Raw genomic sequence first — 24,812 nt, 5'->3', positions numbered from 1 at the left:
GGAAGAAAGAGTTGAAGAGGGTAACGGGTATAAAAATTGAATGGCATGCAGAACAGACATATTACCATCACAGGAGGATAATGACAGAACTGATGAATTAAAGATCAGCATGAAATTACTCCCTCAAGTGTTGATAAGATACTCATCAACTTCAACAGGGCAAACTGGAATTCACTGAAAAACCTGAAAGTATACTGTCAGTCTATTAAACACTTAATGTTTAACTCCATACTTTCAAATAAAAAATTGGAAATGTTTGTCACTCTTCACTATAGCTCACACAGTTTAACAATGAAGTCTCCTTACAGGCAAGCTTCTGGCTCACTTCTGGGTTTCCTGCCAATTTCAAGTGTTTTACCAGTTGGTTACAGCAATATATGAGCCCAGGTCTGACCAAAACCTGAAGCCACAACTTTTAAAAAAAGACAGAAGCTATTTATGGATTCTTTAGGTTACTGGTCTTGGAGTATCAAGGCATAACAAGTACAACCATTAGTTGATCTCATGGTATGTTTAGACAAGATCTGCCCTTACACAAATACTGAAAGTCACTTCTGCCTAGTCACTGTAAGCACACAGACTAAGCAGAGTTTCAGAAGCTAGAAGGTCAGAGTTGTCATCAGGCCAGCAAAGTCAAGCTCTTCCATCCCTACATCAGCAAAGGTTATTGTCAACAGCTCCCGACCAAGCATTCCAGTTTTATTTGTGTAAGTTTAAATATCTGAATGTCTTGGCGAATACAGAACTCAATGGTTTTGCGTTTCCATTGCTCTCAGATGAAAGACATTAATGAATACCCACGACTTTTATCAGCAGAACAGCATGTTTGAAATCCATAATCACTGCATCTGAAGTTATATATCACTTTACATCTTGTCAAGCCCCTGCCAAGGTTTTGTAAAGATTATTCTTCTGTTGCTAAATCACAAACTAACTACTCCTGAAAAGTAAAAGACAGAATGCTATCAGTACAAGGGGGAGGGAGTGAAAAAAAAGTTATTTTCCAGTCCATTTCAAAGCTACAAATGATGAGCTAGCCCTTTTAAGAGAGCACAAATTTTGTTTGCATTCTTTCCAAACAAAGACACCATTCAACTCAGTGAGGATGCCGGGTGGTAGGAAGCAGAATGTAGGGCAAGAGAGGGGCAATGCTGCAGTGCTAGGAGCCTGACAATCAACCTGCACGTCAAATCACCAAACACAAACTGTAAGCAGCATATAAATAAGCACATTTTGTATTTCATTTCTTAGTAATTGCTTTGCAAATATCCTTTAACAGCACTACGTATTTTCAACTCAGGAAAAAAAGCAAATGTGCACAAATTCCTATTCGAGTCTTGTATCCTCAAGCTGCCCATCTTTGTGGTACAGGCTCTTGCAGCAGCAACTGTTTCCTTTAGCAGTGTACTTACACTTCAGCTATCAACACCTGGATTAACACAGCAGAATTCAGGCCACATTCAAATTTTCTGATGAGCACCGGGAGCCATCTGGATGGCTGCTTTCACCTGCACCCCTCCCAGGGTCAGTAGTCACAGAATGGGTTGGGTGGGAAGGGACCTTAAAGACCATCCCCCTCCCCCCAGCCCAGGCTGCCCCCAGCCCCGTCCAGCCTGGCCTTGAGCCCTGCCAGGGATGGGGCACCCACAGCTGCTCTGGGCAGCCTGGGCCAGCGCCTCGCCGCCCTCACAGGGAAGAATTTCTGCCTCATCTCTCATCTCCATCTCCCCTCTCTCAGGTAAAGCCATTCCCCCGTGTGCCATCGCCACCTGCCCTTGCCCAAAGCCCCTCCCCAGCTTTCTTGCCGGCCCCTTTAGGCACTGACAGGTGCTCTAAGGTCTCCCCGCAGCCTTCTCCTCCCCAGGCTGAGCCACCCCAGCTCTCCCAGCCTGTCCCCACAGCAGAGCTGCTCCAGCCCCTGAGCATCTCCCTGGCCTCCTCTGGCCCCGCTCCAGCAGCTCCGTGTCTCTCCTGTGCTGGGGACCCCAGAGCCGGACGCAGCGCTGCAGGGGGGTCTCACCAGAGTGGAGCAGAGGGGCAGAGCCCCCTCCCTCGCCCTGCTGGCCACACTGCTCTGGATGCAGCCCAGGGTGCGGTAGGCTTGCTGGGCTGAGCGCAGTGCCGGGTCATTCTGAGCTTCTCATCAACCAGCACCCCTAAGTCCCTCTCCTCAGGGCTGCCCTCAGCCCACTCTCTGGCCAGCCCATAATCCTGAAGAAAGCAAGGTTCTCTGCCTGAGCTACAGCACTTTCTCCAAGGGTTTGAAAGCGTACCTGAATACCCCCCACACTAATCCATTTCAAACAACTAAAGCAAGGTGGAGCTCTTGCAAACGCTTTACTAGCCAGAAAAGGATATACACCTTATAATTATGCCTAAATTTTTAGAAATTCCAGTGTTAAGTAAAGAATGTGGCTGACTAGGCAGAGAGAAAACTATCTGCTATCCTCCTCTGAATTAACAGCTTTTGAATTCACAAAGAAAGGAAGAACACAGCCTCATGATTTATGGCACATTAGTACAAAGAACACAACCTGTAGCATACCTATAGTTAGCACACCAGCGCCATCACAGAAGCCCAGAGAAAAATTGTTATCCTTCAGGTATGTTTACAGCTTATAGTAAGGCCCAATAAACAGCCCTAAAATGTTTTTAAAAAGTAACAATGCAATAGAAGAAAACTAAACAACAGCAGGAAAACACAAAAATAACTAAACCTGAAAGCTTTTAAAGTTCTGAAATTCACTTTGGGACAGAGACCTTTGTAGCACTTTGTCTAGTCTTTTTTACACAGAACTACTTGATCATGAGATCCCATGTTTCTCAAGACAGATTTATTATATTGTCTTTCAAACTTAACATCTTAATGCAGAAGATAACTTCTAAAATGAACTCCTAAGCCAGATACTGCTTTATGAAGTTTATTAACGCCTAGAGCGTAACAGTAATAAAAAGGTGATTCCTCCAAGCCCTCCCAGTAACAAGCTTTCCCAATATATCAAGTCCAGAATTATAAACTCTCCAAAGTCACCGTAAGTCTTGGAAACAAGCTTTAATATTTCAGAATGTTATCTTAACAAATGTTAATGTCTGCTTATACTTGGTATCAACAAAGTAGTTAGATCAAATATTTTGTAAGAAAGCTGCAGATGTAAATATACTTTCTCCTTCCAAAGAAAGCCCAACACAAGTGTATCAGGCAAGAGACAAGAATTCTAGTTTTAATTAAGCTCTTAATGATCTCAGTTACTACTTGGGCTTTTCAAAATATTTATTCTACAAGGTATTCATACCTGCACAGTATGAATACACAACATTCCCAACCACACTCAACATTTTAAGTGCCAACACCACTTTTCAGAGGTCTTACATAAATTAGATTTCTAAAGTTTTCTCCCTTCTTCACACCTTCAACACAAAAAGTCTAAACGCTGCATTTTCTAGGTGTCATGCCAAATACCAGGACCTTGAACTCTGTGAGACAATGCTTTGCACTTGGAGTGAAAAGTGTTCGAGGCTCAAGACTCAGACAAAAAGTATTTTGGAGGAGCGATATCAAACCCCAGATTAGGTGATGATTTTGTACCTAGGCACACTGGCACCAATTGAATCCAGTTCTACAGACCCATACAAGTGTGCATGGATCACACAAACATATATGAACCTGTTTTAAAGAACCTTTACTCCTCATCTTACTAGGAAAAAAACCCAAACCACCAAACCTGCTTCTTAGCAAAACTTAAACTGAAGTCTGTTTGGATACTGCAAGGACTTCTTAAAAGCTGTTAATTTACAGCTGACAAACTTACAGATTAGATTATTTGGTAATCAACTCAATTCTCATTCCTCAGAGAAAGATATCTTATTGTGGCCTTTCAGTACTTGAAGGGGAACTACAAGAAAGATGGGGTCAAACTTTTTAGCAGGGCCTGTAGCAATGGGACAAGGGCTCACTGTTTTAAACTACAAGAGGGGAGATTCAGACTAGATACAAGGAAGACTTATTACACTGAGGGTGGTGAGGCACTGGCACAGGTTGCCCAGAGAGGTGGTTGGTGCCCCATCCCTAGGAACATTCAAGGTCAGGTTGGACAGGGCTCGGAGCAACCTGATGTGGTTGAAGATGTCCCTGCCTGTGGCAGGGAGGTGGGACTACATGGCCTTTAGAGCTCCCTTCCCACCCAAACCACTATGTGATTCTATGAAATCCAAGGACTGCATTTTCCCAAGCAGCATCTCACCTCGCCCGCAGCAGGGCTTCTCCCCTGTGCTAGATGGGCTGCAATTCTTACTCTTAGCAAAAGCTGCCAGGGAGGCAGCTGCAGGGCCTGCAGGAGCAGCACCTCTACAGCTCCCTGGGATATATGCTTTCACTTGTCCATAAGAGATTAAGAAACAAACAGGCATCCATCACAAAGTGCCACAACTTTTTGCTAAGAGTATTTAGGACTACTTTGCAAGTCTGCAAACAAATCACCATTCAGATGGCTCTGGAAGAGAAGCTCAAGCTATTCACCGTCTCATCCTTTGGCGACAGCTTGAGTGAAAGCATACGTTTTACCAGAGAGCACAAAATTCAGCTGACACTGTAAGGAACAGGAAGCTTTAGGCTAGCTAGGACAAGCCTCTGCAGTCATAGTAATTATTTCTGAAATACAGATTTGCTACCTTTGGCAGAAAGCATGGCATTCAACCACTGGTGTTGCCTCTCCTCTGTAACAGGTACCTAAAAAAAGCTGGAACCCACATTTATCCTCTCCTATTGCTTGTGGCTTACACCTCACATGAAGTTCTCCAACAGCTGGATCTCTGTGACTTAATTCTTTGTGAAGTTTTCCTTCTCTGGAGAAAATTGTAATAAAATAATAAAAAGAGTCACTAGACAAAGTCTCAAAACTCTTGCTCACTAACGCAAGTCCGAATGAGATTATCAGAGAGACTGAGACAATGAGGAACCCTGAAAACCTGGACTGCTTGGCTTCTTTTTTTACAACTGAGAAATTGTAGGTCCAGGTAAGGAACCGATACTTTAGGTCATAACTTCTTTCTCTAACAAGACATTTATTCATCAGGAGTGAGGGATGACATTGCATTTGAACTCTTCCTTGTCTTTAGCCCTGATCACGTGTAGCACGGTCAGCTAGCGGGGAAGGAACAGACTGGGAAAAGGGAAAGGCAACAAGTGTGACCAGCAACAAAAAATGAGTGATAGAATCAAAATGAGAAGCCTATCAATGCTTTTCAGTCTGCCAAAACGCAAACAACGCAGTGCTTAGTTTAAACCTAGCAGGCAATACCAATTTCGCTCATGCCTTTGTAGAAGCATGTAGAGTTATCAAGGCAGCTCCAAACCTCTTGGTTTTGCAGTACTGAATCTACCCTCCTCTCCAGCTTTCAAATACATTTAATCTGACAGGTAAACAAGATAGTAACTAAGTAAGAGAGCTAGTCTTCCTCTTTTGAGAAAGCTCACTTCACATGCATGCTTACCTACAGATTTTGTTTTGTGTATGTGTATACATACATACAACACGGACCTATCTCTAGCCTCTTTTAAACTTACATGAGGCAATGAATTCTTTGAAGAAATAGAAGAAAATAGTATTAACACAAACTTCCATGTAAAACAAGCAGCTCCCGTCTTGCTTTGCCAAGGTGAATACCAAGATGACTGAATGCAAGTTCTATGAAAATCACAGGAGCCCTCAGGGACCCCTTCTTGTGTCAGCACCCCTCGAACCTCTTCTGCAACACTCCTGGAGAGCTGTCATCAGATCATGCACCTCAACGCTGACCTACCGTAGGATGCAAAGCACAGCAGACAGCCCAGTGGGCAGGAGGTCTCAGGACCAGGCTGTTTCGGCAGCTTGTGTCAGAGGCACATACCTCCGCGTTTACCCCAGTGCTTGCACATGCCGTGTTCTCCACCCGCAGGCAGGGAGCTGGGGAAGAGCGGGGTGAAAGGAAGGAGTTGCACGGCCAGACACAAAGCTCTACACAGACACACAAGTTCTGGCTAGTACAATCACAGCTGTAATGCCAGTAGCAGTTGCTCCTCTTAAAAAGCCATGGCAAGTTACTTTTGTCTCTCAAGTCAACTTTATCATCTTCATTTCAATAAAAATAGCTCAAGACTGACGCATAGAGCAAGCTACACTCTCCATAAGGCTTTTCCTTTTGTCTCATTCTTCTTAACCTGACACTAAAGCCTGCAAGTGTACCAACTACTGCAGGCAACTCCAAAAGCTGAAGGGACATTATCCACTACAACCAAACGCTGCTGTAAGACAAAGCAAAAATGAGGCACCTATATGAAAGAAAATGAATAACAGATTTAATAATTAATACGTTAATAGCACTTTTTTCAAAAGCTAACAATATATTTCTGAACCTGCCTGTTCTGGTTAGCAGAGGGGAATGGGTGGGAGTGGAAAAACAGAAGAAGAAAACTGTACCAGGTAGCAACCACCAGTCAGTGACTGAGTGTTGTTCTGCCTTCAAGGTAATGTTAGTTTCTCTGCAAAAACAAAATTGCATATTTTAACACAGCAAGAAGCTTCTAAGTTGCCTTCCAAAAAAGTTAAGCTAAGCAGTGTAATCAAACAACACAGCCAGAGGTGGATGGAGAACAGAGGCAGCGACCAGGTATCTCTCACCAGCTGAATACACAGGGCCAGACAATTTGATTGCTGCCATTAGCCTAAGGTAACTCTGTATGAACTGCTGAACACCAAAGCTATATATAACGGAGGGTACCCCCTACACACAGGTGACAGACAACACTTGGGAGTTACATTAGGCCACACTGTAGATTCCCATTTATTTTAACTAAAGGCTACTACCACACTGGTCAGACCTAAAATAAATGCTTACAACCCTCCCCCCCCCCCTCCAAAGTCTGTAATCATCCATGAGACAAACTTAAGCAAGAGATTTTCCTTCCAGTCTCCGAAGTTACAATGACTCAGGTCTCCCATTCAGTTGTAGGGTAGGGAGCACCTACAGAACTTGTTCAGACACAGCAGCCCAGCGCCAGGCCCAGTGCTCAGCAGTCAGAGCAAAGGGGTCCCAGAAAATGAATCGAGGCAGTGCTGGAGGGCTCCCAGAGCCACCACCTGGAAAAGGCTACTGGGAGAGGCAGTGGCAGCCCTCCAGGACCAACACTGAGGGTACTGGGAATCACAGAACCGGTGACATTGACATGGCCCATTGGTTGCCTTTCTGCCCCCCGCTAAACCTTTAATTCTATTATTTTTTGACATTCAGTGACTGGGAGCATAATAAAGTACTCAAGATATGAGCAGACTAGGGATTTACACTGTAGTAAAACACAAAGTCAATGAATCCCTGTGTTTCAGCATTTCATCTTCTCTGCAGTAAGTCTTTCCTAGCAGAGTGTGCAAACTACAGCGGCAGTTCAAGAACTCACTCTACCTGCTCTGCAAGGTTTCAGGTCTGCACTTACACAGCACCAGAAGTTGCATCTAAAAGTTAACACATACCTTACATGAAACCTTAGGACACATACACTTAGTTAATTCTAGTAATCTAAAAGTCCTACAACTCAGCAAGAGAAAACATCCATGAAGTGTCCTGTTTGAGAGCCCATTTCTGATTGAGCTAGGCAGGGGAGGACAATGGTAACGGAAACAAGTGATTTAATTATTCAATTCTACCAGCCACAAATGATGATGTAATTAGTGTTAAATTTTTTTCCACCACTCCTTCCCACACATCCTGTCACTGGTGTCAATCCTCCCATCCCTAGACTATCACCTAAAGCCTCTCTTTTCCCAAAGACCATCCCTCACATGCTCTACTAGTCACCCATTCACTGAACAACCCATTGCATACTCACTTTTAGTACCCTTGTGAACTATCACTTGGGTAAACAGTCACTCCTTTATCTCGAGGTCACCAGCCTCAATCCATGACACCTCGATAGCAACATCTACACAGAACTATTTTTCTGGTAACATTCATAGAATGTACCAGGGGAATAACTGTACCTTTGACTGGATCCACAGTACCCAAAACATCCTGAAAACTGGTATCTTTGTAGATCAGGTATCAGAGCAGGTATCAAGAAAAGTAATTATGACCAGACCCCTCTCTCTGTAAAGCTAAGTTAAAGATTCTTAACCTGTATTTAACGATGGTTTTGCCAGTGAGATGGTGTTTATTTTAATAAACCACTCATTTAATTCTAGCACCTATTTTTAAGAAAGCAGTAGATTCTCAAAATCCAAACAATCCATTTACCTGGATTTTTGCTAACCTTGATTCAGCAAAAATTTGCTAGAGATTTTTTTTTTTTTAAATTAAAAAAAAAAAGTGATTTCCTTTCCAATAGACTGGTCAAGCCCTGTCAGCCTCTTCCAGTGACCCCTATGGCTCTTCCCCGAAACTTCCGTTTTTCAGTATGATTTTACAATATCTTTATAAAACTGTCATAAGTTTCACTTATACCACATTAATACCGATAAATTCCAGAATAAGTAATGCAAGGGAGAACACAGGACATCAGCAGTAGCACTGCTGCCAGATCGCCTCCTACCAATTAATCTATTCTTAACAAAGCAGATGACAATCCTGTGAGACAGCAGCTTCCTACTGTGACCTACATTCTTCCATTCTAGATGCCTTTATTTGTTGTGCTTTCAAGTGCTGTCACATATCACGAACAAATAAGACTCACGCGTTGCAGGGATATTTGATTTATGCAAATCAACACTGATTAACTGATACAGGGGACTCAGCTGAATATCCATTTTGGTGACAAATCCAGTACTCTGGTTTATATCCCCCCAAATACCTGGCTTAATCCCCCCCAAACAATAGAAGGACTTTGTTATCCAGCCTGACCTCTTATCTGGGAAAGGCCACAGATCATGAACTCATTCACATATTCATTGTCGGCAGAAACGGGGGATCCTCACACTGCACTGCTGCCTCCCCCATCTGCAGTTGTCTCGCTGGAGCTTTCCAAGCATTCTTCTTCATATTCCACCTGCATCCAGTTCAGATATGAACAACAATATTCAGAATTACAAGACTTGGGAAAGTGTCCTTCACTCTTGTTGTTCTAACTTGAAATTATTTTTGAAGTGTTCCCATTTTCCTTCAAAGTGGCAGACAAGTCGTAAGCATGCAAGCTTCCTTCGTGCATCAGTTCATTTCAAGGACGCATGTTAAATCTAGGTCAAGACTCAGCCTTCCAGAGCACCAAAATATTTCTCTCACTACTAGCCTCACTCAAAACTTCTTCAACAATCATTCTTCAGAGATCTGTAATAAAATCACAAGTTAACACCTATGCGTTTATTCTAGAGTACATCATTACAGAAGTCAATATTGCTACCAGAAATTTTTTAAAAGCACTTGGAGGCACTACTGAAAGAAAGTATTAAAAAAAATAATATAATCAAGGAGACAAAAGCATTACGAGTAGTCTGTTCTCCATACACCAGGTTGCTGCACCTACACAGCAACTGTGACCTTCCACCTCTCTACTACTGTCACCTATATTTTTTAAAAAAACAATAATATTCAGAAACAAATCCTGAGATCTCTTTTTTTTCCACTTTACTCCCCTCCAATAGAGTGAGGTCCATTACCTTGCTATTATGCACTGGATACTTGCAGATGTAAATTTTTAAATTAGCTGGAACACCAACAGTAAGATTTTTTTGTCTTTAAATACAGATTATGCCCACACATTTAGGTCTCAGCACCCACAAGGCTGCAAGGAAGCAAAGAGTATCAATATATCAAGAATTCCACGAAGCTGCTTTTCCTTAAGTGGCATTGTTCAGATGTTTAACAGATTGATTACAATGTAAAGTGCTGTTCATCCCCATACTTGGAATTAAAACAGCAAATCCAAATAAATAGAAGGTGAGAAAGTACCATTCAGCACACATAGCTGAGGTCCCATCACATGGACCCACTCTGAAAGTATTTTAAAAAATGGCACTGCCTCATTCAACAATGACACAGCAGTGACTTACAAGAATTCCACATATATCTCAGGTTCTAGCTCCCTTACTTCATCTACTGCACACCTTTAAATACTGACCTGCAAACAAAAAGGTAGTAATTAAGTTTATTTGCAAAGATTAGTACAAAATTTCCTGGAAAGTGAAGATAACTCCTCCAAGGGAGGAACTAAGATATAGGAGCTTAAAAACATTAATTAGAGGTGCCTGACCGGAGGTCTGTAGGGAAAGGTGTCTTAACAAAATAAAGATAATCCACAAGAGCTCAAATAACCTGGTTTCTAGTAACCTTTCCTTGAGAGGAGTCACGTCATCCTCCTCCTCCATGTTCAAAGGGAGTGACGACAGCACATGCATTTAGGTCTCCACAATTCAATCCACAATTTTGGGTGATGAACAAACACCACTGGTAATTTAAATTGAGGGAGACAGCTGAGGCAATACGAAGGAACAACATGGTTTTTCTACCTCTGGCAAAGCAACAGGGTAGGGGACTCCTGGGAAGCTCTAACTGCATCAGCCATGCCCATGAACCCTCCCAGGTATGAAACACTGAACAGCACAATAAGGCCACATCCAGCAGTTAGTCAGCTTAAGGCAAGGGAAGTTCCCAGGAGCAGAACACTTCAGCCAGTGTGCTGAAGTCATCCTGGTATGGTTCTAATCTCATGGTTTTGACTTAAGCACTATCACTCTCCGTATCTCCTGAACTTTGCCCAGGCCCTGATAACCAGGGCAAGGACCATTTCCCAATAAAATGGAGGCAGGCACTAGATTCTGGTCATCAAGTGACAGCCATTTCCAGGGGTTAAGTATTCGGCACATTTAGCTTAAGCATCAATTCAGTAGATACATTCTAAGAACAGCTGCCATGAATTCTGGGTGCAGTGAGTCTACCTAACATTCACACCAAGCAGACTGGAACTGAAATTCCAGACAATGGCGAAGGTTCAAAGAATGTCACTTTGGTGTGAATAACCCATCACGTACAACAGGGACAGAAGCCATCTCTCAGGCCAGAACTGGTTATGAAGCCTTCTCTCCTCCCCAATTGCCTTCATCTCATTTACAAGCATTAATGCAACTTTTGTTTAGTGAAGTCTAACTATATACAGCCCATAACTTGGGGTTCGGCAGTCCTCAATACAGCCTGCTGTGCAGAAAGATCAGAGGTGGCCACAGAAAGCAAGCAGCTCAACCCATGAAGGTCCCAAAGGATCTCTCTTCACTTAACCATATTCCTTCCAGTAAAGGAGTTTCAGAAGTCATTTGAAAGTACAGTTCAAATTTATGTCTCTATAAAAAAAAATATCTCTGCTCAGAAAGAAAACTAAAGCTTCCTGTTGACACCACCTACACAGCCACTTAGGTCTATGAGATCACGTACAGTTTCAACACAAGCAGTTACTTTTCCCAGAAAAAGAAACTTAATCATTTTGTTACTCCAGCCGCTAAACCTTGCACAAGGCTCCCACAAACAAAATAAAAGAAAATGAACAAAGGAACTATTTTAGTGATGTTTTATGCATACCAAGAGACAGAAGAGACAGTAAGGTTTTTATTCATAAGGTAGTAAAGGGGGATGGGGTGGGGGGAGGGGCAGGAAATGAAGCTCTAGCAAGAAGCAGTACTTCAGAATTGTTCCCATGCAGCAATAATCCCTGCTTAGTGTCAGTTAATTCCAGGTCTGAGGGCCGATTTAATTCTCTGCCATTACATCTTTCACTTTCTAATATACTCAAACTTCTAGCCCAGGCACCAGAACTCTGCCAGCCACCTTTACCAGCACATATTTTCAGACAGGGCATCACACAAAGCAGGCGTATGTCCCTGCGAACTCTTCTGTCAGCGAAGCCCTTTAGGTCCCATACCTAAAAAAATCATGGTGGGGAAAGGTCTGGACTCCAGAAAGCCTACAGACAGTTCACGAACAAATTCACAGCTAATTGGAATTCTACTCTAAACCACCAAGGATATGCACTAAGTTTGTTCAAGTTCAATTACAGCCAATTAAATCAGTTTTCATGCACATCTTAGCCTACTTACACTGTATTTGTTAGCTAGAAAATATATACAGTACATGAATCTGCTTTCACAAAAACTGCTTCTATTTATGAAACAAAATTTGTCCTCAAATTACATTAAAAAAAATTCAAGTTAACACTTACCCTGGCTAATTTATACTCAGCAGACAGACAAGACAAGTAGATTCATTCCAGAAAAGCATTATCTTTACTGAAGAGGCAGGTACTGTCTTAGAGGCCATTAAAAAGATTCAGCCATTCAATCCGTTATAAATAGTTAGAAGAAGCTCAAGAAGAGCCCAGAAGCTCTCTCCATTCCCAGCTTCCGCAACTATGACCCCCTGCAGTGCAGAAACTCAGAACAGTTACTTCTTGTTTCAGTAATTATAACTCCTTACTGGCGAAGAAAGGAAGGAAAGACCATCACTTGTATTTTCAGACCAGGCAACTTGCTGGACCATATACTCTTCAGCTGAACCCACTGACCTATATTTTAGTAGTTTCAGCCATGCCAGCAGATGAAAGACACTAAATACACTGAAACACTGCCACAGGTACTGCATCAGGATTTCAAATTTCTAACAACAAAATGGAGAGATTCTCCCATCGTTTCCAGAGACTTAGCGGTTTGTTTACATGATGTCATCACTACCAGTATTTGAGAAATGAAAGCTTGTAATGCTTTATACACCTCATAGTACAACTGAAGTTTTCCAAAGTCATTATGGCTTTATGAGGGCCACCAAGTACTTACTGCACTTAACTTTTAAATGTTTTCTCTGGTGAAACAGTCTACCAGCTGCCTTTTTTCAACTCACTGAAAAGAACACATGTGCTTGTAAGTGACTTATTGCTGGAAATGACACACAGAAAATACTACCCTTAAAGTACCCTAAGTCAAGTTACCTAGGCTACACTACAGCAGCAACTTTGGTCGTTGTTGGCGTTGGATACATACTCACACTACTAAAGCACCAGGCACTGCAGTCTTAAAATGCTATCTGAGCATCATTCCCATTTACAAGAGGGTTGAAATAAGCTGTGACCCAGCCCTTTGTCAAATTTTCAATACTAAATTGCTGGTTAAGGACACACCTATTATTTCCTACACAGACTCCAAAGAATGGCATTGTCTAGTATTAAATACAGCATATTCAACTTTGAAGCTCCATTGCTTGCACTGCATTAGCACAATTCAGTATGTATTTAACTGAAGACTTGCCTATGATTTAAGATGCTTTCAGTTACTGAATATCAACTTACACTCCAATACCTAAGTTTCAGAAGAAGCTTGAATTTATTAACCCTTCAGCATCAAGAAACACAGGGACTTCAGAGTCAAAGCATGGCAGCAGGTACTTATCTTTGGTTTACACCAAGTTCTAGGAATCTGTAAGAATCTCCACACCCTGAGCTGTAGGGCACAGTGTGACCATCAAAGCTCCTCCAACTCCCTGCTCTTGGAGGAGGTCAAGTATTGTCACACCAGATGTTTCTACTCAACCTCTAAGTTCCCCAGCAAGCAAGATGATGAATGGTAGTGTTGTCATGCGAATGAGCAGGGAAAAAAGCTTCAAGTAAAAAAAAAAAAAGGGGGGGGGGGGGCAAAAAAGCACGCCTATGCTACAATATTGCCCAGAAGCATCACATTTATCAGTAAGTTTTATCACCTTTCTCAGGTAATACTGATACTGCGACACTCAAATTGAACTCATAGAAAGAGCCTGAGAAATTACATACTGAGAAAAGAGCCAGGAATTACATACTTGTGAAACCGAAAAAAAATGAAAGAACGTCATACAACACACCTAAACCCAAAAGTTATTGCTACCCCAAAACACTGGCTTCTCCCAAGGCAGCACTGGAGAGTGTAAGACTTGTTTGGATTCTTTGTAGTTTGCTGTACGCTGCAGCAAGGTTAGCTACACCTCATCTGCAAGAAGACAAAAGCCTCAAGCTAGCAGCACCTTGCCAGCTCTCTTGCACCTCAAGATGATGAGAATTTATGCTCACTTGGCAAAGCAACCACGGAGACTCACAGTTTCAATTCTTATGGAATAAACTTGTTTCCCTTTGCACTGAAGGGAGCCCAAAGTGGTCACACAGTCAGCTATCCCACCTCAGCAAAGGACCTGCACCCCACATCTATCCTGCAACAAAGCATGTGACTACGCTGTTGAAAAGGACTATGTCAGAAAATTACATCAAGGTTTATACAGAGCTGGGGCTGAAGAAGAGTTTTACCCATAGCTGGACCAGCAGCACCGCAAATTACAAGGTTAGAAACCACAACGGTGACAGCAGCTCTGACCAAAGAGATGCCTGCTCAGAGTTTGGCAGCAGTGCTGAAGCTCCTGCAAAAGCTAGATGAGCAACATCCAAACTTGCCCTGAGCAAGCCATGACATGCCACCTCTATCAGTTTTTTCTTCTACCTCTTAAGAAACTACTTTGTTAGAAGCTCTTCACAAAGCTGTTGGCTTTGTAAAGCCACCTTCAGATCTAATACTCTGATCAAAAGGCTACTTCCAGCAGGAATCTCTCCAGACTGTAATGCTTTCAGTCAGACCCAGCAGCCAGCTCTAACACACACTGGGAATTCAGACCTTTAACCCAGGTCCTGTCCTGGCACCCAGGACCAACAGTGCTAGTTCAGACTGCCTGAGGTCTCTTCTAGAAATATGTTTATTACCCCAAAGACAGCAATCCCATCATTTCTCTGTATCTGTTCCGGTTGCACACCGCCTTCATCACAATTTTTTCCCCAAACACCCAGGTCGAGTTTTCCCTGTTGTGCCTTGTGTCCGCAGCTTCTTGTCCTCAGCAGCAGCCTCAGGCAGCAGCACTGCAGTGAACGCCCATGACCCGAACCCAGGCAGCCGCATCCTCCTGGTTCTCTGGCTGGTTCTCTGACCAAGACCTCCTGCTTCTTGGTCAAGGCCTCAAGCACACCGGGACACATGCCTTGGCACATGGCCACAATGTCTCAGCAGACACTAACGGTCTAATACTGTCACAGGTGGAGTTTCTGAGCCCCCTTCCATGCAAGCCACCAGCATTTCTGTTCACCAGTCCTGCTCACTGAAGTAGACAGGAGAAGCACCAGACTTTCCAGAGCACCAGATTTTGCAGAGAACTCTCATTTCTGGTCCATGCTATCCCAGACAAACTAACATGAAATACAAAACCCAAAGAACTAGCTGTTATCTTCCTTTGTACCAGAAACCTGCATAGCTAAAATAAATAAATTTGTTGTTTACTGGCAAGATCAAAAAGTTACACTGAGATGAAAGCATTTCACAGTAATGCTTAATGAAACAGAAGCATTGGTGGGATTCATTTAATAAACAATTAGACAGCTATATTTAAGTTACACACCTAAGCTTCCTCTAAAGTGAAAGGCGTGCATATGTACAGCCATGTTCGGATGGACGGGTTTCTTATTTTCCCTCACCCCAATTACAGAAGAGGCCTAGGCAGCTAACCCACACTGACAGTTCAGCTTTTAACAAGCGAGTTATGCTAGAGGAATCCCATTTCAGAAAAGGGAGGGAAGAGGATAAGACACAGACTGCAGCAAGCCTTTGAAAGTGTGAAATTAAGATTGCTACCTAAGGAACTGTTAATATCTAGATACTGCTACCAAGATTTTCAACTTTTTTTTAATTATCTGCATTCAGACGTTTACTGTAGATCTGCAATAGTTGAACAGTTTAAAAAGTGCAATCAAGTTAGCTACCTACAGGCGAGTAAGCTGCCAGTGAGATTTGGCGGTGAGGAAGAGCAAGTAACATGCCTACAGTTAGAAGGGAAGGAGAGCTGACACTTGGCACACAAATACATCAGACATCAAGAGGTTAATTCCTATGTCCAGATGCCTGAAGTTAGTACCTGAACACCTGAAGTAAAATGTAAAATTACCTTTACTCTAGAAGACTAAAAGGCTGGTAACACCAAGTTAAGACATAATCTCAGAGGGCAGAATAACTTTTTATTTGGGACCAGGTGCATACAGTTCAGTGAATGCTGCCACAGAACAGACACGGGAGTTTGATCTCAGATGTGAGCCACTGATGAGATAACTCAACAAGAGCATCTTCAACAAACCTTCTGATAACCTCATAAATCAAAGGACAGCCAAGGAAGCGGTACCATACCCTGGCTTAAAATGGGTAAACACCTGAAGTTATCACAGCACTACCCATCTCTGTAAGCATGTCTTTTAAGGGTTCTGAAGCTCAGATCTTGGGCCAAGACGGCCTCCCACTGAAGACAATGTTGGTCACAGCCCTGTCAGACTGTGGTACTAAAGGAACTCCCAATACGTAAAGCAGCATGCCACACCAGACCCACATTATCAGGAAGAGACCGTTTCCAGCATTCCTCTCAGTCAGACAACTGCTTCAGCGTATCTGGTATCTGTAAGAGTTAATCATTAGTTGAAATATGGAAGAACACCAGTCTGAAAAGCATCCTTGAGGAAAAAGCTGTACAGGTATAGACAGCAGTGTAGGTATTCCATACTTAATGGCAACCAAGCAAGCAGGCCTCTCTCAGGGAGTGCTGAGTCAGATTTTGGAAATGCAAGAGACAACCCTGGTATTTCTCCAGGCCACGCAGTATAAAACAGCCAAAATCCCAGTGGGAAAGAAAGCCTCGAGTTGTTTTAGCTACAGAAAAGAACAAAAATATGCAGAGACTTTAGTTAAAACCCACGCAAGACTTCTAGTTAAACCCACGCAGAAAAGAAAAACCCACACAGTTAAGTTTTACCGTAACACTCAACATTCAAGACTCCTTGCAGCAGTAGCTCTTATGTCTTTCCTGTTTCCCCAGGGCCAGACAGGGAATTCCCACAGCACCGGGAATTCGACAAGCCTGTTTTTCACAAAGCCTTTCTGAAGTACCTTACCCCCTCTCAAGGGTTACAAAAAATCAACACCAGCTGAAACCTTTCTCCACATATTGTGTCATCAGAAGGTGACATAGCAAAGCAGGCACCGGCTGCTGCTGCCAGGAGAATACCTGCAGCCTGCTCCCATCCAATGCTTTTCCTGGGCATTTCTCAACCCCAGGCAGGATGAAGTTTCCTGGCAGGAGCAGCCTGCTCCCAGCCGCTCTCCTTCCCGAGATTCTCTGGCTCTTCCTCCACCGCACTGCTAACAAGCAGGAACACGCAGCCTTTCCACAGCTCCAGAAAGGAAAAGTACAAGAGCAAGCTGTTGCCACCTGAATGGTGGAAGCAACCCACACCCTGCTCCCGAGGGCTGCCAGGAGCAGGTACAGCGAGTATGGCCTGCCAAGACGATACCCCACACATGATGCAGCATCACTGGACTGGAGGCAGCAACATCTGCTTAGCACAACCTAAAAAAGCCCCTAATGTTAGGATTATTCTTCTTTTCTGTCCCCTGAAGAAGTATTTATCAATAGACTCTCAACCAATTCTCTAATTAAGTATCAGTATTAACTTTAAGGGTAGAAAAGATTGTTTTCTCAGGATAAAGAGAGGGGAGTAACAGATTTTCTTTTGAAAGAGGTAAATCAGGAAGTCAAGAGGAAATCGCTTCTCTGCACCCCCCAGTTGTGCTTATCACTCGACAAGGCACTAAAAATAGTCACTTCAAAAAAAACATGAAGGCTGTATCTCTGCATAGAGGCTCCTCCACAAGTTTTCTACCAACATCAACAGGCATTTTATGTGCTTTTGTAAAATTCAAGATCAGACCACTGAGTATACGGGCAGCCTGTCAGAAGAAGCTACAGGCCTGTGCTCCAAATCCAAAACACACCTTATCCTAGAAACTGTTAACGACTTCATCCACTCTTTATCTTTGCCACTTACTGCTGAAGTGACAGCTCAGTCTCCTCCTGGACACCGTGCTGGCTTAATTGGAGCAGCCAACCTCCGCACACTCTCTTCCATTTGTCTCCACATCTTCTGATCATACTTAGCACATTTATGTAACAGCTGCCTATTAGTTTCAGTTGAACATAAATAGCACGTCAGTGCAAGGACAAACAGAAAAAGGAGCAGCAGAGCTATGTGTCCTGCACTGCCACCGCACAGGTATGTGCCTGAGGACTGGGGTTCAGCAGCTTTCTCACCTTCTACCAACTGTCTTTTGCCCCGAGGCAGAGACAGAAGCAGCACTGGGAGAGGAGCAAGCCCAGGTTAGGGTTTGTTTCATACTCGGTGCAGGAGGGAGGAGGGAACACTAGCACTGCTGCCAAGCACTTGGTTAGCACGGAATAGCAACTCTAAAGTGAATTTTCACAAGTAACCTCTCAGTAGAAGTACCACCTACTCTGGTGTTTCCATGTCCCCAGATGCCCTATGCCCTCTGCCAGTACAGATTTACATGGTAACATGAGAAGCCAGATCAGGGAACTGATCCAGCTCAGCTGAAAAAATAGCTATGTTAAAAAAAGTTTCCAGACAGCTCCCTTTCTCAGCTTTTCACTGTACAGCCATCCACACACAGCCCTGCGAGGCATGCAGCAAAACTGCTGCTCATTATCTGTGGCCCTAGATTAAAAAAAAAAAAAAAAGAAAACCAGTAAAACAAAAAGAAAACCCCAAACCCCCCCCAATCATCCCATATCTCATAAGTCCAATCCACTCTATAACCCTTCTCCTGGGCATCCCAGCAGACAGAAGTGAGAAGAACCACTCTCTCCAGGCCAAAGAATACATGTTCAACCTCCAGCAACCAGTAGCTGAGGGGTTTCCCAAGCTCGAGACTGCATCCAGAGCATCACATCTAACAGCCACCGACGGAGTCACTTCAATCTTCGACTTTCATTCTGAACCTGCTTACACTTTCCCCTACAAAACTTCCTGTGACAACAAGTTTTACAGCTCAGTTACCTGTCTGTAGAAATTATTTTTGCATCTCTTGATATGTGATGATTTGTGGACCCCATGTCATAAAAATGACTGAACAGGAGTTGGGTGTGGGGTGTTTGTTGGGGGTGGTTTGCTGGTTGGGTTTTTTGTTTTCCTAATTCACCTGCTCCACGCCAGGAGTCAAATACGGACTGTACCCACAGCCTGGGGACAATATAAACAAAACTCAAAATTGTTTGCAGCTCCTACAAGCTACAGATGAGACAAAAAAGGAAAAGTAAGCCAGTACTTTCAGCTGCTGTAGTAATACTCTTTCTTTGGACCCCAGAAACTACTTGTTATTCAAACTTCACCGCAAGCACCATAAAGAGCATTTTCACAATACAAAACAATCTGCACCTAGCTTGTTTTGCCACGATCTGCAAGGTTCTTCCCCATTCTCCACCTCGGACTCCTTCCTTCCCAATATTTAATATATCACAATCATGGGCAAATAAATCCTTCCAAGATTATAAGAATAAACTTGTATTTACTATTTTTGATATCTGAGGACAGATTTTAGAAAACATCACTGCTTAAATTTAGCAATACGCAATGATTCCACAGTCAGTGCTTAGCAACTCAAAATCACTTCTAATAAAGGCCAAATAAACAAACGAGAAAAAACAATATTGTCACAAACCTTCGCATTTAAAACAATAGAGACTTGCACACTCCCAGCACAGCTTTGCCATCAAGAACTTGTATGTGTTCAGAATAAAATAAGGGGTGATCAAACCTCAAACATCACACTGCTTTTTCTCCCTCTCTTCAGATTTGTAGAGTTGCAATCAGTGTAAGTAAAGTCCAGAAAAGCAGAACAAAACTGCATCTTCAGTACGGGTTAAGATCCATGAATGCTTTAGCTATATCAGTAGCATTTAGAGGGAATCTCACAATGATTACATACCCTTTGTTCTCTTGAGTGCATTACTAGAGGTAGTCAGATTTCATGGGAAAACATTTTTTGTGACTCATCTTAATTTGCATTTCACTTAGTCAAACAATAGCAATTACATGCTCGAGTTCAGTTTTGACATTCACATTTTTAGACAGACAGCCTTGCAGGAAGAGACCCCTCCACCTGCTTATGTCCAGGCAGCAAAGGGCAGGGCTTTACCTGCTGACCCTGAACAGCTTCACAAAGTGTGCCTGCTGAGCTCTGACAGATCATTTTTCAATGCTTCACTTCAAACTGTCATCAACTTGACACATTGAACGCCAGTAAAAAAAAAAATTACTAAAGAAAATGAAGATCTTAAGTATACATTGACCGGAAGTTACTTGTACTAACATTTTTAACATTAAAAATAAAGAAAATCTACTGGTAGCACAAGTGGCAGCAGAGAAAGTACTAAAATTAGCAGCGTTTGGGAGAGGGGAGACCAGGCAGCAGCCCATTAAGAGAAGTCGCCAGTATTCTGTGCTTAGGAGCACCACGCTCCTAAGGAACATCACTGTCTAGAGGAACAGCTACCACCACCAGACCTGACTCAACTGTAGAGCATCTTGTAGAACGCAACTGAAAAGTCACCACAATTTCTCAAAAAAGATAACAAAAATGATTTTTGCACCAGAGGATTACTGAAGAGTTATTAAAATTAAAAATGGTTTGTGACAGACTAAGTCTTCTCTAACTTATTCCCTTTCTACCTGAAAACAGCAGCACAGCATTTGAGGACAAGGCCCCTGCTCTCCCCAGGGAGGTTACGATGACTTAGGGATTCTTGCAGAAGAGCCATCTGGATTATTTATAGTACATCTAGACAGGGTAATGAAATCATTCACACATGCACCTCATCACATCCAAAAGATTAACTGCTGTTTTAGCAGGAAATATTAGATTGAAATGATTCAAAGTCAAATGTTTAAAGAGTATACTAAATTACAGGTATAGTAAATTATATCCCATCTTCCATATATATATATGGAAGATATATATATACTATAAATGTGTAAAAATGAGAGTAAGTAAATATAAGTTACTAACACAAAGTAGAAATGCATTATTATTGTATCTTCACTTACATATGCAGACAACCCTTGGGTTTTATAGAATTAAAACACTGCCCACCACACACACTTGTCCTTATATATACGCAGGCTAGTTTCAATATTCTTTGAGACCTGTCTTTTCCTATGAAGACTAGAAAGACTCAGCCAGTCCCTGCTTACAGCCACCAATACTGCGCCAAGTTTCACTTCCTTGGCTATCTCAGGTCTTTGGTGGAGCTCAGTGTAAACACAGAGCCACGAATCAGAGCTAACAAGCTACCAAGTTTGTTGTTTGGGTTTTTTTAAATATAAGGAGCAATTCAGTCAATAAGCCTGTCACCTTCCGCGTCACCTATTGCGTACACAAGTGCTTTGGAAATAGTATTTCCTTGTTGCTACATGTCAGACTCCACCTGAGTTTTTTCCTGAAACTCCCCACTTACAGCTGCAAAAGCAGCCCAAGTTGCACAGCTACTGTGGCAGGACTTATCGCAGCAGGTACCACCAAGCAAAGCACCTTTCCAGGCTCCATGTTATGTTCCTGGATTGCCATTGCTGCCATCACTGCTGCAGCAGAGGAAAACCTAAGAAAGTCTAAAATCTGTATTTAATGGTGATAGTTTGAGATAACGTATTTTCAAAATGATTACTCAATCGCTTTGTTGTAATAATGCGGAGAACAACTAAATGGACAGGTATTTTAACCCAGTTCAAGATTTTTCATTCATGGATGGGCTACATGCTAATGCAGTCTCCCTTTCAACTGACACTACTTTGCACGGGACACTTTCCCACCAGGTTTCCTCATTACCCCGCTACTTACAAAAGAACAACGGAAACAATACATTATTTAAGACATCTTTGGGCAGTTAAGCACCTGGAATTCAGCACCACACAGAAAACCTATTTGTACCCAAAAATCTGCTGAATTCCACCATGTAACTAAATATTTAGTTCAGAATTTAGGAAACAAAACTTGTTTGCCTTCAGGTGTACATGCACTACGGTTTAAGTACTCCAGAAATAAATACCTACTGGTCTAAATTGGTCTGACTGTCCAGTAACACTTCCAAACCCTGCACGTGCACACTTGCTACCAAACCTGATGATACTCTGCTTGAATGCTCAAAACTACAATTAGACCAAGAACTAACAGTAATTACTAAATTACTAATTACTAAAAATCGCTCATCACTAAGAGCACAAGTTCTCTGGAGCCACCATGCATCTGCTGACTTCTTAACTAAGACGCTGACTATTTTTAACTTTGAGAATTGAAATAAATGTTCCCAGCAAACACAGAAAGCAACAAACGCCATGTGATCTGGGTAAGAATTTGCCAAGCAGCACAGAATTACACTATGGCCACGGCAGCAAAATAAATACAGCCTTCCATAGTCAAGGTATGCAACTCTAAGAATCAAGATTAAGCAACCGTCACTCACATGCCCCCAAACAATTCAGCAAAACCCCAAGCTAAGGCCCTAAATGCTTTTAGGCAACAACCATGTCTTGACACTTAATTGTCCCAAATATATCTTCTTTCACTTTAAATTACCCAAGGCTTGCTCAAGCGCATCTTTTCTAGGGTGACGTTTCAACACCAACGAGGAAGTACAAAGGAGTGTACTTAAACCTAGCAACAAGATTTACACCAAAACTATGTTCTCCTACCCTCAGCAAACAGCTGTACAGCCAATCATTTAAGGGATTTGTATCAAGCACAAAAAGCCAGATGCCAATCAAACACCCCCCAAGTTTTTCATTTTTCCAGATGTAGGTATCTGCATGTTGCACCAGTGGGTACTGCAAGAAAGAGCAGAGGCATGAATCTTCTTAAATTGCCAGTCAGTCACCAAGATGGTTAGAAGCTGCTGATCTGAACTCTTCACCTGCAAAGCAAGACCGGTGTTCAGAACAAAAAGCCAAACGCTACAACATGATGAACCCAGGAAGAAAGGATGTTAGGTGCAAGGCCTGCCTCACAGCACAGATGAAACGTAAAGAGGAATGCCTAGGAAGATACGCAGCTCTCCTTCACGATGTCAAAGAAACTACCTTAATCTGGAGCCGCACACCAACGAAGGGCTAAAGTCAGCTTTGCCAAGAAGCCCGGCGGCTCACTCAGCAGCGAGGGAAGGACAGCTTTGTTGGGTGAGAAAACAGACCCCACCCACAAGTGTAATCTGTAATCATTTCTGCTAAGCCACATCAATAGCCGGGAAGGTACCGTGCAGGGATGGCAACCCCACCGCCCTCATGCACGCCGGGGGTGGGGGGGGGGCCGCGGCAGTGATGGAAGGAGCCAGGTGGGCTCCGGCCGTTAGCTGGCGGAGGGAGGGAGGGGGGGGCAAGCTGCCAAGGCAACCACACGGGAGGAAAAGAGGGGGTCGCTCAGGGTCACCGAGAGCCGAGAAAACTGCTGCGCTCAACTGCGGAGAAACATCGAATCGTTCCTCCCTGCAGCAGAGGCCAAGCCGGCGGCGGGTGTGACCGGGGCGGCCGGCTCCGGGACGCAGGGAGGGGAAGGGGGGGCCGGGGGTGGCCCTGGACCCTGGGACACGGGTTTTGGCACAAGAGGGAGAAGCACGACCAAGAGCTGCGAAGCAGCGGCCCAGGGCAGGGCTGCGAGAGCCCACCGGGGCGGGCACGGGGCGGGGGTTCCGCCTGAGGGAGGTGCCCGGGGGGGCGGCGGACCCCCGGGGGACGCACTGACCGATGGTGGAGATGAAGGTGGTGTTGAAGGCATCGTCGGAGAAGCGGAAGAGCACGCAGGTCTTGCCGACCCCCGAGTCCCCGATGAGAAGCAGCTTGAAGAGCAGGTCGTAGGTTTTCTTCGCCATGGGGAGGCGCGGCGGCCGCCGCCGCCCGCTCCGGCCCCCTGCTCGCCCCCCCGCCCTCCTTCACCGGGCGCCCCCGCCGCGGCTCCGCCCGCCCACCCCTGCCGGCAGCACCGGCCGCGCCGCGAGCGAGGGCGGCGGCGACGAGCGAGGAGGAGGAGGGGGCCCACAAAATGGCTTCCTGTCGCGGGGCGGCCCCAGCGCCTCGCCCGCTCCCCGCGCCGCCACGGGCCCGCTGCTCCTCACGGGGAGGTGGCGGCGCCCGGGCTCATAACCCCCCGGCTCGGCTCGGCGCGGATCCCCCCGGCGCGGCTGCCCCGGACGGCGGCGGCTCCTCACAGGCGCTGCCGAGGCTGCGCGCGCCGCTCGGTAACCGCGCAGGCCTGCGGCGGCGGCGCGCACGCCCTGACGTCAGCACGCGGGCGCGCGGCCCTGGCGGCAACGGGGCTGCACGGCGGGGGTGGGGTATGGGGGGGTGGCGCGCGCACCCGCGTCCCGCCGCAGAACCCCGGCGTGGTGACGTCACCCGAGCTCGCGGCCGCGCGCCGGGGCGGGGCCTTGCGGGGAGGAGGCGGCCCCGCCCTCCCACCCTAGAGCCGCCGGAAGTCCCGCCCCCTCCTCGCTTACCGGAGCTCTGACTGGCTAAGCTCTCCTGCCAGTCTCTCCTCCTCCCCCGGGGGTGACGTCCCGGCGGCGGGGGGGCGGAGGACGCCCCCTGGCGGCGGGCGGCGGTTCCGCGCCCTCTTTGGGACCCCGGCCCGGCCTTGGTGGCCCGCCCCGCCCCGCCCAGGGACTGGCCGTGAGCCCGGCAGCTCTGTTGCCGTACCCCGAGGCCCCGCCACTCTCCCAGGGTCACCACCCCCGCAGCCGGCGGCCCCCCAGGCCCGGGGGCGGCCTCACCGGGCCGCCTGCGCCTCAGGCTGCCCCGCCGGGCCCCGCAGGCTGGGCCTGGGCCCCGCGGGTTGAGCACGGTCCCGCAGCGGCCGGCAGCCTGCCGGGAGCCGGCCTGAGCCCGCAGCGGCCGGGGCTGGGCACCGCCATGGCAGCGCTGCCGGGGCACCGAGGCC

General features: G+C 45.0%; 1 protein-coding gene across 1 annotated transcript in view; it reads right to left on the bottom strand.

The window, feature by feature from the left end:
• The window catches only part of RAB10 (RAB10, member RAS oncogene family), a 49,818-nt gene extending 25,684 nt beyond the window's left edge, over positions 1-24,134 (bottom strand). Inside the window, exon 1 of the mRNA XM_040597895.1 lies at positions 23,622-24,134. Coding sequence (XP_040453829.1) covers positions 23,622-23,748 — 127 coding nt within the window. The 5' untranslated portion in view covers positions 23,749-24,134. The remainder of the gene's footprint in view (positions 1-23,621) is intronic.
• Positions 24,135-24,812: the final 678 nt, after the last annotated feature.

The sequence above is a fragment of the Falco naumanni genome, chromosome 6, assembly GCF_017639655.2.
Source record: "Falco naumanni isolate bFalNau1 chromosome 6, bFalNau1.pat, whole genome shotgun sequence".
In the NCBI taxonomy this organism is placed as follows: domain Eukaryota; kingdom Metazoa; phylum Chordata; class Aves; order Falconiformes; family Falconidae; genus Falco; species Falco naumanni.
This window is presented reverse-complemented; position numbering and strand designations above follow the sequence as displayed.